Source organism: Melospiza melodia, chromosome 3, assembly GCF_035770615.1.
Source record: "Melospiza melodia melodia isolate bMelMel2 chromosome 3, bMelMel2.pri, whole genome shotgun sequence".
NCBI lineage: Eukaryota > Metazoa > Chordata > Aves > Passeriformes > Passerellidae > Melospiza > Melospiza melodia.
Window position 1 is genome coordinate 9728301 of NC_086196.1, and position 19432 is coordinate 9747732.

General features: G+C 35.9%; 1 protein-coding gene across 2 annotated transcripts in view; it reads right to left on the reverse strand.

Annotated features, from left to right (window-relative positions):
• EIPR1 (EARP complex and GARP complex interacting protein 1) overlaps window positions 1-19432 on the reverse strand; it is a 125439-nt gene that overhangs the window by 101277 nt on the left and 4730 nt on the right. For both annotated transcript variants that reach the window (XM_063150795.1, XM_063150793.1), the window contains exons 2-3: window positions 15482-15565; window positions 10507-10639 (exon numbers count right to left, since the gene is read on the reverse strand). In XM_063150795.1, coding sequence (XP_063006865.1) covers window positions 10507-10639; window positions 15482-15565 — 217 coding nt within the window. The remainder of the gene's footprint in view (window positions 1-10506; window positions 10640-15481; window positions 15566-19432) is intronic.

The window sequence follows — 19432 nt, forward strand, 5'->3', positions numbered from 1 at the left end:
TAGAGACAGAAAAACACTTCTTTTGTTCTAAGTGAAAAAAATAATTTAAAAAAGGGGAAGAGAATTAAACCTTCTAACAGTGAAAGAGAGAGCAGTCTGATAATTCAAGAGATTATCCCTCAATGACAGCACTAATTCAGAAGCATTTTATCCACTTTCTGCATTTAAAGCACTCTTTTCAATATCATGACCATTCTGTTATACTTGAATTTCTGTCATTTTCTCTCCTCCCTCTTCTGACACTCATTTTCTTTTGCTTCATACAAAAAAATGTTGCAATTATCCTGATAATCACTGTCAAATAAAGATGAGATCCTAAATCAAAGGATAACAAGGATCTGTGCTTCAAGTTAATTATATTATACATGGTCCATGGTCCCCCAGCTCTTGAACTTTTCACTCTGCATCTGCTCCTGCACACTGGCTGAGGCATTACCGAGCTACCTACAGCAGTCTTACCTGCAAGTGAGATTATAGCACAGACTATGATAGGACAGCTACGTTACCTCTCACCTGGACAAAACTCAATGCACATATAGGCACAGAGGCCTTCAAATTTGAACAGAATTAACATGGAACAATTTCTCAAGCTGTTCATCACTTGTGTAGCTTTTTTTCATCACGTGGATCAGACAGGCAACCATTTCATTTAAAAGCTTACTGAAAACTACTTGTAAAGAAACACTCAAATTACATATAACAGCTAGAATTCCTAGGGAAAAAAAAAAAAAAAAACATTAAAAGAACATTAGAACATTAGGACATTTATTTCTTCCTTCAAACCATGGGAATAAATCTTCTGTACATCCTACCACTACTGCTGAGAAGAGGGAATACTTAAAGACACATTCCACTTCCATGCCCATTTTAATGACTGTAGCATATCCCATGGCTGTACCAATGATTTCCCTACACAGAGTGCTCTCATTACAGCAAGGCAAAAGTGTCACCTGCTGTCTTCAATACGAAGCAGATGAAGCATCACCAGCAGCATTATTTCCAGTATCCTTACTGATCAATTTTCTCTACAGAAAGTTTTTTTTTTAATACACGAGTTCACTGGGTGTAAGTGCAATGCACCAGGCAGCCATAACTCATTGTAGATTTATTGTTTTGAAATAATGGATTTTAAAGGCAAATTATTTTCAACAAAATTAAATACCAGTTTTGTGTTTGCATGCTCTGAATCCAGAAAAGCAAGCTATATAACCACTGCACCAGGGCACCTATCTTGTTTGAAAAAATCCAAGTGAAAACCAGGATGTGTGCACACACATGCCTGCCTGCATGTGGAAATTTGCAGGTTAACAGCTTCGTCCAGTCTCACTTCCTTTTGCCCTCTGGTGGCCTTATATGTCCCTACATGAAACAGAAGTGCAGAACCTATTTTTGTAGGAGTTTATAAATACATTTGAACAGGGACAATAAATGTGTTTCCACATATGTTTCCATAAATTTGAATAAGAATTTGAATTCTTAGGAGAAGCAGAGGCAAGTACAAATGCAAAAGATGACAACAACATAGAAACTTATTAATTATGTTTTTAAATTTAGATTAGATAAAGATTCTGCTTTTAAATTTAGTTTAACCTCTTTCTAGTGAAAGGAATTAATCTAGCTTTATCTTATGGATTTAAAACAAAGATTTATCTGAAAGGCTAAAGTCAAAACCAGAGGAAGCATTTCACTGTGAGCTCCTCAAAAAGCGTTATTAGAGTAACAGTGTCAAGTACCTTGTCTTGCAGACCTGACAGTTTCAGGTAATTTCATGCCATGGAAAAGGTGAGAATAGAAGGACTCAAAAGATGAGCTCTTCTGTTTACAAAAGTTAGCTAATGCATGTAGAGAAAAACAGTTCAAGCCATCCCAACATGATGTAATTACCACTTTAAAGTGGTAGTTACAGTTCAGGAAAAAGCTCTTTATATCAAGACTGACAGTTTTCTGGGCCTTGTGTGCAGCAGTAGATGAGGAAGTCAGCAAACCATCAGCATCCTTACAAAGGGCACTGAGAATAAAAGAGAAGTGATTGTTTCACAGCCCCATGAAAACCTGATAAGCCTTTCTATGAACTCAGAAATCACCAAGCTGGCAAACAACTCCAGCTCATGATCTGATTCAGCATTTGGTACCTGAAAGCAGATAGAAAAGAAGTACCTTCTTCAGAAGAAAGAACTAGTATGAATTAAGGCAATTATCATTGCTAGAAAATTATCATTGCTAGAAATTTTGCCTCAATGAGTGCATGCACCTAATACCCAGTAATTAAACATTCTCTTCAAATTGAGCAGCATGAAGCTTTCACTTTAATTCATGAAGATTCTTTAAGAACCTCCACGACACCTACTAATCTTTATCACAACAAAACCACCCCGAGCACCAGACACCATAAAAATGCTATACAAAAAAGGATAACTGTTTCAAAATATCCTCTCCTCTAGAAGGCTGAAATTATCTCTAAAACAATTACTCAATTTTGTGGAATAAGCCACACAACAGGATCAGCGTATTATTGAGATCAGCAGAACTGAAATTCTTGACCAGATCTTCATACCATAATTTATTTAATATACACCTTTATCACATCTTTCACCTAATTTCTGAAGTACTTGCATGTTTCTCTTCAATACATTCTCGAAAACAGTCTCTATTTTATAGAAGTCTGCAACGGAAAACTATGACAGGTATTTATTTTTTTGGCAACTTGCTTAAAATAATGTCAGGTACAAGTCTCCAGCCCTGAGGCCAGAAAGCACAATCAAATGAAAATTTTTGGAGGCTAAGTTAAAAGAAGGAGGCTACACTCCAACTACTCATGAATTTCTTGGACTACATTCTGGGCATCATTGTCTGTAACTTGGCCCACACCAAAACTGCTCAGGGAGCACCCTCACAGTTCAGCAGTAGGCTCTACTGCAAGTCAGCCCCTAGATCAATGCCATGGCCCTACTGTAAGGTTATACATGTATTGATGCATATGCCATGGCTCCAAGTTATTAGAATACATATATAACCTTACAATAGTCTAATATCCTGAGATTATTTATTTTACTCTACAGGTTACAATTTCCAGCAAAAATTTTCATTATAGCAATACTGCTGTAAAAAAACAACCAACCGACCAATCAAACAAAAACAAAACAAAAAAAACCCCCAACAAACATGCAGCTAATTGATAGCAAAACCAGATTATTCAACATTAAGACTTGCACAGCCAGCAGGTTCTATCCCTCACAAACTAGCAGGTAAGGCTTGTTTTCTTAAATTGTTTTCAGTGTCGATACAGCTCACACACACACTTTTCACATCAGCTTCCACCCTACCTGACATCATTAGAGTAAATCGTTCCAAACATCAGACTTTAATGCTGTTGTTTTTATCACCTATACTGTGACATACTAATTTTCAGGTTTTCAATTCATGTTTTCAACATAAAAGTACTCTTGTGGTCATGAAAATACCCTTGCAACCCAATTTACAATTGCATACAATCAGCATAACCATTCTGTTTAGTTTGCTGGCACAGTTTAAAACAGCTAAAAGAGAAGCTGAAGCATCTAGACCACTGTTCATCTAACAGCAAGAAAACTACAAATTAGACCCAACAATATGGATCTAACATCTTGGCAAATTATTTCACCAATCCTTTCAGTAAATGTCACAGAAAGGAAGAAATCCAGGAAAATGGCAGAAGTTGCCACAGATAAAGAAGAAACAAAACGCAAAACAAGGGAAATGCTAATCAAAAGCCAAAACATGCAAACATTTAACCACAACAATAGTTTTTTGTATGGGCAGACAATCTCTGCTAACACATAAGGGTGCTATCCCTAACATTTCTCAAGCCTCCCACTGACTGACTGCCCAAAAGCTATTTTACCATGTCACACTTCTTTGTGTTTTCACATATCCCTTAGCTATTTTTGGGATCTCTTTCCTCAGGATCTCCTTATTTCTCCAACTGTACCATTGCCTTAATTTCCTCACTTTGTCTTTCAGCAAGCATTTCCCCTACCAGACCTGTGACAGCAACAGTACAATTGTCACAATTATGCTGTGAGACATGGTCCTTCACTCTTGCTCCTCCAAGCACATCTTTCTCCTGCACCCAGGGTAGCTGCATGCAATCACATCCCAAAAATTCACCTTTGCAGTAATGGAGACCACTACCAAGGGCCAACTGGAGATTCAGCAGGCAAACTATTTTCCACCTATGCAGAGTTTTCAGGCTGGATAATTTTTCTGTTTCCTCCCCTTTATCTCCCCATCATGTCATGCAAAGCCACCAGCAGTTTGCCTTAACCCTTCCCAAACAATTTTACCATTACTCAGTTTCTGTAGAACATGTAACAGAACACAGGAAGTACCCAAGTAGCTGGCCATTACACAGTATCAAAATTCAAACAAACCACTAGTTTCTTTGCTGACACGCTAAATAGATTCATCTGTATCTCAGAACAATGCACAAATCTGGGGGTTAATTCTAGCATATAGGATATAATGAAAACCATATTCAGATTTTGCAAATAATGCTGTATAAGCTATAATTATAAAACATTATTTTAGATTGACAGCTTTCCCCAAATTCATCACCATGATCATTCACTTCAACCTTTCTACTTAGTATTCTGGTCCACAGAGACCAGATCCAAGACTCACTAGAAAAGAAGCCATCCATTGCTGCCAAATGGCTGTAGAACTCTTTAAACAGCTTACAGAAAATCCCTTTGAATTCCCCATTCCTTTAATGATGTAGCTGAAGTTTACTTTGTAAGTCCACAGGAAGTAGTCTGCCTCCATTTTAACAGCATCCCAAAACAGCAGGTGAGAGACAGGAAGGGATGTATAAACAAGGCAACAGATTAAAAATAAGTTCTGAATTAAACAAAGCAAATTCAAGGCATGATTCCCCCAGCCCCTGAACCCACATAAAATGTGCACCCACCACTGCAAATCCACCTAACTTGGAAATTTTTCAAACATCTCATAACAGTGTATGACAAGCTGGAGTGACAAAATGGGCATCATCAATATACTTCCAAGTATTACCCAACATCATATTAATCATTGTATCAATGCAGGGATCCAAATTTTTTCAGCTATTTCTAGAGCTGAGGCTTCCATCACATACTTTACATACAAAAAATATTAAACACACCCTAGCCCACTGACTGTTAGTATTTCTTGTTGCCTCAGAACATTATTAAAAGTCTATGAAATGGCTTTCTGAATTCCCCTCCTATAGCCTGAAACTTGAGCAGTATTGAGACTGTATACAGATAATTTTCCAATGGAGTCTAGCACTTTGTCAGGTCTCTACTGTTCTAGTTTCCGAGATACTCCCCTTTAGTGTAAATTACAGGGTTTTGTCATTTCACCTTTTCACAAAGAAAAAATTATCCTAGAGCAGGCTAGGATGCTCTTCTGAATAATGAAGCAAGCTCCTTTCAAACTTGGAGTAGGAATACACGTGTGAAATGATTTTTCCCCTTAGCAGTTGAAGACAGTGCTTGGTTAGTTACCAACTTCTTGAAGACTAATTTATGTTCATTTTTAAACTTACTATATTTAGTGTACCATCATTCTCCTTGGTTCGTATCATTATTTGAAGGGTACATTCTTGACCCTCAAACCCACCCCATAATTCTTCTTTTCTGATATTTAAGTGTGGATTTCTACTAAGAAATGCTATGATCTCCTTAATTACTTTGTCACCTTTCTTATTCACTTTTTAGAAGTGCCAATCTGTCCAATTTTAATTTAATGAAAGTAATAAAAAAGAGAATAGTCAACTGACTACAACTAACCAGATCAGTAAAAAGAAGAAAGGTGTAAAGTTCCTAGAATTGTTCTGACAGAGATTTTCCACTAAATGCAGCATCCTCCATTTTAATTCTGGGCTACTGTAAAGCAAATGATATGATTTCAGCTTTGCTGAACATAACCTTAGGATATTAGTAAGTATCATAGGCAAATAAGCACATGTAAATTTTCAGGGATTAGGCATTAAACAAATTACAATGCAACTGTAGCACTTTATCTTATAGTCACTTTTATTGTCATCACCCAAACAACATCCCTAAATTATATTGTTCTCTCAAGAATCCAACCTTTTAATTTTTTTAAGACCTGATCTGTCTCATACTGAACTTTAACAATCTAATATAACTTCTAAAACAAGAAGACTACCAAACTAATTTCTCCCCTTGATTTTTACCTACTTTAAAACTGTCAGTAACAATCTTATTCTCTTCAAGAGGAAAAAAAAAAAAAACCAATAACACCACACCCCTGTTTTAAGTCAGTTGATCTGCTGTAGTAGAAGAGAAAAATGATGCATCAACATGTCACGAAACAAATAGTGTTTGAGTTCTTCTGGATACCTCAGATATTAATTTTACAAAGCCTTCTTCCCCTGCCCCTGAGATATTCAGACTATAATCCTTCTTTTCTCCTCTTATACTTAGTTTCTTTCATATATTTATGCACTTTCTCTCTTCACCTAGGGAATCTGTGATAAAATATAACATTGCTAATTCTCTCAACATCAATTAGCTGCCAAACACATTTGCAAAAAGAGGAGCTACTTCTCAGTGTCTCCTGAAGACACATTCTGTCTCTGAGCAATGTCAGTTACACCAGGATGGTCTTAATACATTTCTAGCACAAAATATTGGTGAGTGAGTTAGAAATGTGTAGCACAGGCAACTGCTGTGCCACCAGCATAGCAAATTCCTGATCTTTTCTGGGGGTTGGACAAGATTATACATAACTAGTAAGCCTAACACTTGAGAATAAAATCATCTTCCTATAATATCAGTCATAACAGTATAAAATTTCCTAAGTGGCATATTCATGATCAGTGAGGGTGGGAACCACTAGAATTGAGGCAGGAACTGAGTCTAATGAGTTCTCCCTTTGTAATTATGTGATTAGGTCAGTATTTCTGAAGTGTGTGCATGAGGAGGGGCATGAGGGGAGACAGTTCCACAATTTTTTCTTTACATTAAGACAAAACATCCCAGAAAATGGAATTTCTGGTTAATATCCAAAGACACAATTGTTCCAATGCTACTGGAACAATTATGTTAATGTCATAATTGAGCTGATGTCATAGTTATGTTAATGCCATAATTGAGAATGCATCATTAATAAAGCCTTGTATGTTTTCAATGTCAAAATTAGACAAAGTTGTAAATACTGATGCTAACAAAAAAAGGCTGTTTCCTTCATTTTGTCCTTAGAGTCAAGAAGGTATTTTCTTTTTTAAAACCTAGTTACACATTGATACTCTAGTAAAATATCTTGAACAAAGAATACAGAGCACCCTTTTATTTAACTTCACTGTTTAGAGGATATAGTTCCCAAACTACATATTCAGCAAGGATTTAAATTTTCCTGTGACTCCTTGTGAACAAGAAGATGAGCCATCTTATTTTTACTTTTTAGGGGGACATTCTTTTCTTGAAATCATAGAATTTAAAGATATGTAGAATCAATGTCAGTAAGTATTCTGATGGACTTCATGTAAAAAGGCAGTAAAGCCAAAAATATGAGCAAAGAGTCTGCATCCAGTCATGGAAATGTGCTATACTTGGCACTTTGGACATATTTTGCTGAGAGCTTCTAAAAGCAAAAGTTTATCTCAAAACAATGACTGAATTATGGTTGCTGCAAGTTTAGTCATTTAGGGGCAAAAAATCTGATTTTATCAAAAGTAAGCACTTAAAATAATTTAGTGGACAACAAGCAAATTATTTTTTATTGACATAGAAGCATAGCCATTATGACTCATAAGTATATGACTTTGTTCTTCATTAGGTGTAATAAATAATAAATACATTTTAAGTTCTACCTCTTTATGACTCTTTCACTTATAAGTCAAGGACAAGTAAAAGTATCTCACATATCAATGAAGGCAGGAGGAAAAAAAAAATCATGCTCCCAGAGAGTGACAAGGCTAGATTGTTTCTACTTCTGAATGAGGTTTCCTACTCACATGTTTCAGGAGAAAACAACCCATACACATTTACATATCCACACACACGGGAAAAACCTTCAGATCTAAGCATGATGGTGTGGGATTTTTTAGTAGCAGTTAAAATACTGTCTTTGAAATAAAAAAAAAAAAAACAAACAAACAAAAAAAAAAAAAAAAAAAAAAAAAAAAACAACAAAAAAAACCCCCACGGAACAGGAACAACAAAACCAAATCAAATGTAGGAACTTCCCCATATAAGAGGATTTTTAGAGTTTTAATTAAGACTTCCGGTATATCAATTCAAGGCATCTCTCAACCAGAGTTGTAAAAACTTCCAAGCATCATTACACCAGCACTCTTCTCAAAGATAGAGATGGCTTAAACTTTATGTATGGACCTTAACCCCAGAGAAAATCCACTGTTACCAGCTGAATGCACTCACCCATTTCCCATGCAGAATTCTGAGCACTCAGAAGAAATTATCAAAAAGCTTTGCATATTACATTATTTTGCTAAGATTTATTCCCTCATGAAAAAAAGAGAAGCAAACCAGCAACTCATTTGTATTTCAAAACATAAAGCAAGATTGCTGGTGTCATCTGTGACTTTCAGCCAGTAGTATTAACTATCAAGCAGTCAAGTAAAAAATAAGAGTCTCAATGTCTCAATAATGTAACAGGGGATGATAACAACTGGATAACATGGAAAGATTGTCACTGCATTTGAAAAAAGAAATTCATATTCCCCAAACTTCCTATATAAAAGGCAAATTCCTCCTAACAAAAATCAAAATCAGGACACCTATTTGCACCTACAACATCTTTTTTTTAATACATCAGTTATGATAACTCTTTGCAAATATGCAAGAGTAAAAGAAAACACAGTATCTTTCCCAATATAGAAGAAGAAATTTCACCCTATTCCATTACCTTACCCAGTGAGCTAGGAAATGGAAAATGTACATAATTGTCTTCTCTTCAATGCTACATTTTATCACTTCTTTAAGCAACTTCAAAAAACAGCTATTAATAGTGGACACATCTCACATTTCTTCAATCTCCCAGTTTCAACAACGTTCAAGTCTTGACAGAAGTGCGGGCCCAGACACAAGAGACAGGCACAATACTTACAGCTATTGCTGAAAGCATCATCTCATTTGACTTGTAGTTCAATGAGAAAATTAGTTGAGACTTTTTAAAACAACAAAGAAATGCAACACATTAAGAGTTGTAAAGGTTTCGATTGCTTAATTTGGTTGCATTACTACTTGAAATAAGTTGTCTGCTGAACTCAGTATTCCTTATTACAGAGCCCCACACTGTGTGCTCTCAGTTCTATACACTGCTATTTAGAGTCAGTAATCTCCATTTGAGAATGAGAACTTGGTTTCTGCAGAAAGTTAATGGCTGATAATTCTAAAGTAAGATGCATGAAGACTAAACAACAGAGCTTAATATTAAGAAATCAGATAAACTAAATCTAGAACACAAATAATCTGGAATAGAAAACATTCATGTGATTTATTAGGTCAAATAAAGGAAATTGGAAATATCACAGAAAGGGTCTCAAAATGCCCAAAATCATTTCAATGGAAAAACTTACTTAACTTATCTACTATCATTGGTTTTAAAAAAATCACCTAAGATTTGCAAAATAAATTCAAATTTTAGCAGTTTTCTTTCAATCTAAAAGACTCAGGAGAACTAGGCAATCCTGGAATCCTCTCCTTAATATAATCAGAAGGCTGAACAGCAGGAACACACATCACTACAGCTGTTCACCAATGTACAAAGCCTGAAACTAAATCTGTAATTGTTATACTCTTGGACTGCATTTCCATGAAAGAACAGATGAATATTGACTGGATGAAAGAATATTTATTTTAAATGACACCTCAGATTTCTTGTCAGAGAGAAAAATCAGCCCCTTCCCTGAGTGATGCAAGTGGATTTCTCAAGTCCTATGATAGAAAATCATCACATCTGCCTCAGGAATTGCACAGAGACCCTTAATCTCAATAGCTGTGTGCACTTATGGTAAGGTTAGACAAGGAACATTCCTACTGAGAAAATATTTAGATAAGAAGCTGCAGCCCTCTGTAGGCATACCTGCATTTCAAATATGAAAAATAACATTATATACAAACTTCATCTGCAGTTTTATGTTAAGCTTGATACTAGCACATTTTGAAAGACATTTACTTGCACTTTTAAAAGCAAACATCAATAAAAATTATGCTTAAAGTAACAGGAATATATTTTATTTGCCATGCTTTGCATTCATTAGCCAAACATAAGGCTTATTTTGCTGCTTTTCTTAACATGAATGCAGAAGTGGACTTCTAACCAAGATAATTGAAGGACATGACACAAATGAGGTATAATTAAATTTTGCAGATTTTCTTAGAAATGCTTGTGTTGGTCATTCCAACTGAAAGTGCCTACACCTAGCTAGAGGTTTGAACCTGACACATTCAAAAATATCAAAGCATTTGTACAACTTGGGCATATTTAAAAAGGACTTACTTTTATTGTAGCAGGTTGCAAGTACACCTTTGTCGGCAGGACTTGTACTAATGTGCCAAATTTCACCCACTTGATGAAGAAGAACATTTTTGTTTATAATGTTATTTTCATCATCAAAATCTATGATGTGAATCTGCAAATACAATAAAATACAACATTAGTGTTTCAAATGTTTTCCTGTGGGTCTTAATTATACACAATGACTACACGGAATGCTTTAATGAGATTTTTATAACCAATATCTACTTTAATTAATTGTTATAATAACAATTTACTATATCATTGATTTCATGCAGGATTAACTTTTTTAGGAAAACACAGGCCATTTCCCTCTTTGAGGAAATACCATGCTTATTCTCAATTTTCAAGATAAAGCTTGAAGGTGATTTTTCATTTTATGGCTAATAGTAAATAAAACACATATTACAATTCAATGCTTCTTATAGCAATAAACAAAAGTAACAACATTACAATCCTTAGTCTAAGTCTAAATGTCTGCACCAATTCTGTATCCAAATCATATAATTCAAATCATATAATTCAAATCATCTACAAAGAAAGAAGGAGAGAGAGGGAAAGGACTCTTCTTGAAGCAAGTACTTTACACTCAGTAAGAAACTTTGACAGCTCACTTTAGCAGTCACATGTCACTACCAAGATACAAATCTACTCATTTCATACTATATGGAAACAAAGTACTAAAAGATGAAGAAAAACATTATTTAAATATACAGATAATATTTTTAAAAGACAGAATGAAGTTTGCTTTTCATTATTTTAATTTTTGTTTGTTGCAGGTTTCTTTGCTATGCTTTTGGGGTTTTTTTAACAGGTCTACCATTTTTCCCTCCCTTTTTTTAGTCAGCTGTTCTTCTATAGTTGCTGGAGAAATACAAGGAATTTAGGAAGATTTTAGCCTGGCATAATGTACAGAAGGAACTTTAGTCATGATACTAATTCCCCTAAGCTGAACAGTGGACAAATAAATTTAGAAGACTCACAAATTTTGAAGAACTGTATCCTCATTAAAAATTAATTTTCAAAGTTGGGTGAACAGTGAAGAGGGAAAAAAAGCAAAGAGTTAAACTATCATCATGACTGAATCAAGTTAACTAAGTTTACTGAATCACTGCAAAGCTCTTAGCTATGCAGAAATGTAGATGATCTTATTAAAATACAGAAGTTGCAATATAGGTCTCAACTTCATCTTAACACCATTGTTTTTAAGGGGATGAGTTTACACGTTACCTTTTATTTTACTGTTCAGTCATCAGAAACTCCTTCAAATATAATCCTGCACCACTTCACCTATATTATTCTTCCATTTTGTCATCCCAGGCATAGAACTGCCTCTGCAGTTGATCAGCAAATTGTCTTTTGAGACTTCATTTGCTGCTTTGAACCTAGGAATCTATTTAAGAATCAGAACACCTTCCATCTATCCTAACACTGCACGTCCATCCTAGAGTGACAAAACAGATCAGTTTAATCCCATACCTTGTTTTTGTTTGGGGTCTCCTTTGGCAACTCAGGCCAAGTTTCTCACCCGAGACAGTGAACCATAGATGTAAACCCCATGTCCTGCAGCCACACACATCTCTTCCCACACTAACCAGGCTGAAAGACACTCAGCACATAAGGCTCTTTACCCCACCTGAAGCCCTTTGAAGGCACAGATAACCAATCTCTGTCTGCTTTCTCTCTGCTACATTTCTGATTCAGCTGACAACATGGACAGCTCTAAAGTGGTGGAACACAAGGAAGCTCATGAAAAATCATGAGATTTTTGGGAAATATGAAATTTAATTCTTATGCAGCAGTACTGTTTACATTTTGTGAGTTGAAAAATGACAGCTTTCACAGCAAGGCCAGCCAATGAACACTACCTACCATAGTAAGTTGATCAGCAGAACAAAAACAACTGCAAAAGTTCCTCCAATGTTTTTTTCACTAAGAATCTTCCTACTGATTTGAATACATGATATATGGAATACTCACTAAATACGAAGGACAACAGAAATTGCATAGAAAGTATTTGAATACCTAATACTGTACACCACCATGTACACCATTAAACCATGTCCTCAAGTGCCATATTCAAACTTTTTTGAGCTCTTCCAGGGATGATGATTCCACCACTTTACTAGGCAGTGTTTTCCAATGCTTTAAAACCCTTTCCATGAAAACATTTTTTCCTAATATCTAGCTTAAACTTCTCCTGGTATAACTTAAGGCTATTTGACTATTTTTTTCTCACCTGTCCTATTGCCTGCCTGGGAGAAGAGACCGACCCCCACCTGGCACAACCTCCTTTCAGGTAGCTGTAGACAGTGATAAGACGCCACCACCCCTCCCCAGGCTCCTTTTCTCCAGACTGAAGAACCCCAGCTCCCTCAGCTGCTCCTCAGAACAGCTGTGCTCCAGAGCCATCACCACCTCCATCACCCTTCTCTGGACACACTCAAAGCCTTCACGGCAGCAAGGAGCCCAGAATTGAACACAAGGTTTGAGGTGCTGAGTACAGCAGATGCAATGCACTACATAAATCATGAAAATAAGTATTTTAAGTTCTAAGATACAAGACTGAAAATAACTTGAAGAGTTCTGACAATGAGATGAGGAAAGAATAAATTCCATACTTGGATATTTCCAATGGGCACAATAAACACAAAGTTTAGCAACAATGAAAGTACTGAGGACAAAAGTTCCAAAAGTACACCATACAGAACACAGTGCTACCCCTTAAACCATTTGCAGCATGATATGAGGACCAAATGCCAAGTCCTATACACTATTAATATGTCAAACACTAACCTAATGCAAAATCTTATAAAAACTTTCCTTTCCTTTGAAATACTAGTATTAATAGGAAAATATTTTCACCTAAAATATATTCTATGAATACCTAAAATTGCTTTTTACAGCAATATACCTCAATGAGGCAAAACTTAACATGCCAGCTGTAAAATTATCGCTCTTTCATTTGCACTATACCTGCCCATGACCAGAAGGGAAGAAATAATCTGCAGATGATAAAACCTCTTGCTGTGCAGGACTTAGTAAAGTATTAAGTGTTGCAAGAAAAGCTCATAAGTTTGGTCAGGTAACTAAAAAAGTTTTTAAGTAAATGTAGAGAACCTAGTGCTGAATTAAGTTATAATGAGCTGAGCCTAGGGCACTTCTTGGGGATTGAGGAACTAGCTGAGAAGAAATGATGGCCTGAGGCACAGCTAAAGGCCAATAACCTCCAAACATTTGTGAATACACTAGAAATTGTCCTCCATTTCTATTGTTAATGTTATTCCCTGGAGAAAGAAAAGCATACTCAAAGTTGAAACATGCAAACATTTCTAAAATACATAGCATATACCAAATAAACTTTTCAAAATCAGAAAATTTAAATTATTAAAGATCTGTTGGCAATCAACTGGTGAGAACCACTCTTCTACATCAATTTTGTATCAGGATTTAATTAGTTGAGCAGGCTGTAAGATCATCACAGAAATAACAGTAAAAAGCCCCCACATTATACCAAATATTTGAAGAGCAAGAGACAGCACAATCAAAAATATAACTGTGTGCATTGAACTTTTAATTTTAACTAAGTGTGTCTGCCATTTATTTTGTTACTCCTTGCCCAAGTATTACTTGAAATGGAAATAAACTGAATACTCCATCCCCCTTATCCTTGGAATAACTTTTCTTGAGTCTCATCCAGTCTTATCATTGAGTAATGAACTCAAATTGGGAATTGACAGCTGACATGTCCCAAAGCTGTAGTTCCAAGTGATTTTGTGTAGCCCATTACAGGCCATTTTTTAAGAGCTGGTCACTCCATTCAATGCCAGGGACTTCTGTGGTGGGTGTCAGCCTTGGCTAACAGGCTCCCACCCAGACACCTGCTCTCCCCAGGAAAGATGGGGAGAAACCAGGAAGAACAGGAATGAGACAGTTTATGTGCCATGCTACAGACAGGGAGGCCACTAACTAACTAATTTTCTGGGCAAAACAGGCTTGACTTGAGTGAAGGAATTAGTTCATTGGCAGTTCAAATAAACAAGTACCTTCTCTCCCCCACTTTCCAGGCTGGACTTCAACCCAGACTCCTCTGATCCTTTCAAGTGGGGCAGGGGGATGCGGGGCAGCGGTGGTTATGGGTGTTTTCTCTCTGATGCTCTTTCCATCTCACTCTGTTCCTCTGCTTCAGCACAGAGCCTTCATGGCAAACTGACTCACCTGTGTCCTGAGGAGGATTCACTGGAACCAGCCGTGTGTGGCACAGGCAACCCCTGGCCTCTTCTCAGAGCCACCCCTGCAGCTCTCCTGCCACACAAGCCTTGCCACCTGCACTCAGTACTGCCTTCTAACCCTTTCAGCCTCAAGAACTTGTTTCAGTATGATTTCTACTGAAATTCAGTCACAAAAATTAAATATGCTGTATAATTACAACTCAAAGACTTAACCTCAGAAGAAACGGCCCTATAGAAACTGAGCCATGAAAGTCACTCAAATTTTAATTTGAATTGTTTGAATGATCAGGAAGGAAACAGCTGATTTCCAATAATGAATATTGAAAAATCCGGTTTATAAAGCAACATATACACTGAACTGTGCATGTACCAAGAGTCCCATTAGAAGCAATTAAGGCCTAAAGAATTTTGTTTTACTTTGCATCTCTTCAGGGATTTAAAGATAGTTCCAGAGCATCTATAGATCTAAATTAACAAAATTATGGCAGTTTCTTTACTAAACCAATCTGATTTAATCATACAACTTAGAAGAGGGATATGATATTCAGAAAGTACACACAGCTTTCATTCACCTCCATTTCCTATCAATATCTTTACATTCTACCAACAGAAGTCTTCACTTGACTGTCAATGCTCATACTCAACAGGAAAGGAAGAGGGATGATACCAGAACAATGTTACAAAAAGTGGTAAAAATTACAATTGATATTTGACAGAAAAATTACCTGATTATCATATCTAAGAGACTGTGTTCCAACCAAAAATCTTATTGCATCTGTTTCTGCTGTCTGAGGTGTTAAAGCTCGTGCCTAGGAAAGAAGAAAGCCATTAGAAAAGTAGAATTAATAAATCCATTAATTTCAGCAGAAATTTTGAAACTTATGTATCAATTGTCATTTTAAGCATTACATTCTTTCAAATGGCAGACTTTCTTGGCCTTTATGCCCATTTTGCTTAATACATTTTTTGTGCAATTTCTCATACTTGTGAGGATTGAGGAACATGGGTACCAAATACATTACCTGATCTTCATTATAACAGAGATAACATCAAATGGAGCATCTCACCCAAACTAATTTTCCTTTATCATCTGAAAAAACTCCATAGAACACTGGACAATTTTTAACTATTGTTAAAAAACAATAAGATATCCAAGGAAGAAGCTGTTTTTACAAGAGTTTTCACACTACTCAGGTTGAATAAGCCAATGTAAAAATTAATTTTTTTCTCACCATTAACCACAATGTTTAGAAGCAAATTAAAAACCAAGCCTCCTCTTTTCTGCTGAAGCCCATTAGAGATAAGAGTTGTCTGAATGAAGGGAGAAGTAATTTTTTATTTATCTTTAAAACTTTTATCATAATGTCATTTCTTTGTTGTATTATGTTAAGGGCATTGCTAGAGTCTCTGCCTTGCTTCTTCAACTTACACCAACCACAGTCTTGAAAGAAGCAAAACAAAGCAGTTAAGGGCCATGGGAGACACTGACAAACATAGCACAGCTTGAGCTAAAACCACAATCACTAGTTTGCACTAGCCACTAGCAGAGACTCTTAGACAATTTTGAGTAAATGGAAGGTAAACTATTACTCAAAGGCATTTTTATACACTATATTTGTGAGGAATATCTGCTATTTCTCCATGCAAAAGATACCCTTAATAATATTGTTCAATATGATTTTTTAATCTAAAAACAAATCTCTGCAATTCACATCCTATTTGGCATAAAATAGCTCTGATCTCTCCAGACACTAAGGCAAATATTTCAAGCAAATACTGATGAAGGATTCAGGTAAATGCTGAATGGCCCTTCTTACTGCCATCCTGTCATGCAGCTTGTTACCCTCGGATTCAGAAACACTTCAATATCATTCTATTTGAAATTTATTTTCAAATTGATACTAAAAAGATGCCTAAAGGCTTGGAAAGCAATATCTGGAATATATTAGATCCCAATGCCCAAATTTAGAGCAAATTAATTCTAGAAAAGCAATTTAAAGATATTTGACTTTTCTTAAATAAAGCAAAGCCACGCAAGGCGTTGTCCAGCAGCAGCAATAAGGAAAAACTAATTTTTTTGAATAATCTCAGGATTTGTATAGAGCAGATATTTCTTTCTTGGTATCTGAAATGTGTAATTTAAACAGTGTAATATTTTGTGTAAGAAGGAGTATAAAAAGTTTAAAAATGCAACAGGCTTATCAGTAACAAGCTATTAGTGCTACACCTACATTTATAACATCTATATAGTGGGGAAAAAAAAAGAAATAGAGAAATAATGAGTAGTTTGTGTTCAAAATACTCATACAGATCAAAGATCTGCAGTGTGAATCCATACCAATCTACTTTACTTTTTTGTTATGCAGTACTCATCTACAACAAGCCTAGAGTGTTCCTGATTGACAGACACAACTTAAGTTCACCAAGATGATTGCAGAAAAGCTATGGTCTTTAACAGAATTTATATTTGCAGATCTTTGCAAGCATTTCTTTTCATTTAAAAGACCTGCTTTGAATTATTTTGAGAAAACACTAGAAATGAGCCAACAGCTATGTATCGCCTTCAAACAAAGAAGCTTCTGTTGTTTCTATACATCAAAGAGAAGCAGAGACCTCCAGGACCTTTAAAGAAATAAAGAACTAAAAGAGGTCTCCAGCCCTTTCAAAGCTTTTCAAGTAAGTCTGGTCAAGCTGCTTTCAAAAATGCATAAAGTTGGAGACAAACTTTATGCCCAAAATAAACTTATGTAAATACATAGTAACATTTATGTCATCAGCTTCTCTAGCTTTTCCTTAAAATAATTTTCCATTTTGCAGAAAGAAAAAAAAGGGCATGAGAAAAAAATATTTAGACACATTTTACAAGAAGAAATATCATTGTTTATTCCCTGACCAAAAAACCCCAGCAACATCCATACACAGGATACAAAATTCAAACTCACCAAGCCTTCATAAATTTGGAAGTCTGATTCATAATATCAATATCAGAACAATTGACTTTCACTTGTCTCCTGCACAAAGATATGTGTAATTTTGTCTACTCTGAGTTACTTGGAGAGAAAAAGTTGTTTCAACAGATGAAGACACCAAGTAATCCTTCTAATGAACAATACAGCTGAATCCAGAGTGCTGTCAAGATCAAGGAAAGTGCCTTAACTTTGTCATCTCGTCAGAACAGGTTGCAAATAGAACCTTTCATAAAGCATCCTACCTTGACTGCAGCTTATAGATAGAAAATAAGCAAAAAAGTGTAGTAAAATGAATAGTGATTAATCTAAACCAGTGGAAATTATTATTTTTCTAAATCTGCACCCACAGAACACAGAACTGTATATAGCCCAAAAAGAGTTTACTACTGAGTTTATGTGGAAAGGGGCTTTTCACAAGGGCACATGGTGACAGGACAAGGGCCTTGAGCTGAAGGAAGGCAGGTTTAGACAGGATATTGAAAAAATTAATTCTTTACTGTGAGAGTGGTAAGGTGCTGAACAGGTTGCCCAGAGAGGTTGTGGACTCCCCATCCCTGGAGCTCAAGACTCAGCTGGAGGGAGCTCTGAACAACCTGGTCTAGGGATTGGAACTGGCATTGGAACTGGATCTTTAAGGTCTGTTCCAACCCAAACCATTTTAGGATTCTAGCCAAGGTATTAGACTATTACTTACTAAAAAAACTGGTATAAAGCTTAGAAAATAATCAGAATACACATCTGAGAGACACAAGCAGCAAGTTAGCAAGTAATCCTTACACATGCTCTCAACATCCCACCTAACTGACAGTGCTAGACAATGCAACAATCTGTGCAATTACATCATTTCATTTTTAAAGAAAGCCTAACTGTAGGAAAAAATATTTGCAAGACAAGTTTAAAACACTGTGAACCACAAAGAACTTTTTGGCTACACATCCAGATATCATATTTATCAACAGCCCTATGAGGAAATGTGCATAGTTTAAAGGAAGCAGTTTCACAAAACAGGACAACAAATTAACTGCAAATCCACTACAGTAAATGCACAGGACATTTAGAACACAAGCATGACAGAAAGTAGTATCAAGATAAAGCAAAAGAAACAACTATCATTGTAGCAGAATGCAGGTAAAACTAACTGGAGACTGGGCATCATGTCTATGCCTACACTATGCTCATGTGATGGTGGGCAAAGATCACCTTCTACCTTGCCCTTGACAATTTAGGCCACCTGTAGAAAAATAAAAACCCTGGATAAAAAGAATCTATCGGACTTGACAACAACAAGAGACGATCCCGAAGAACACAATGGCAAACCTCAAAAGGGTGAAGAAGGTTGGTTTAAACTAAGAGCATTATGGAACTGCAATGCACTGATTCTCTACACTTTGTTCATAATTTCTTCTGCAAAATTTTCACTCCTCAACATCTTTTGAAATAGCAGCCAAATGCCCAAAGTTGTTGTTTGGTTTTTTGTTTGTTTGTTTTGATAATTTGACTGTTACTATTTAGGGCATTAATAGACAAAAAAGTACTTGCTCAACACACGTTGTTGTGCTGATGCATTGCACTGGTTTGGTATTAACAAACAAGAAAACAAACACACCCCAACACTTGAATATTTCTATTACATTTAAAACAAACAAAAAATATTCTTGAAACCAGGCATCATTTGAAATTCATACAATCAATCTGTACTAACAAATC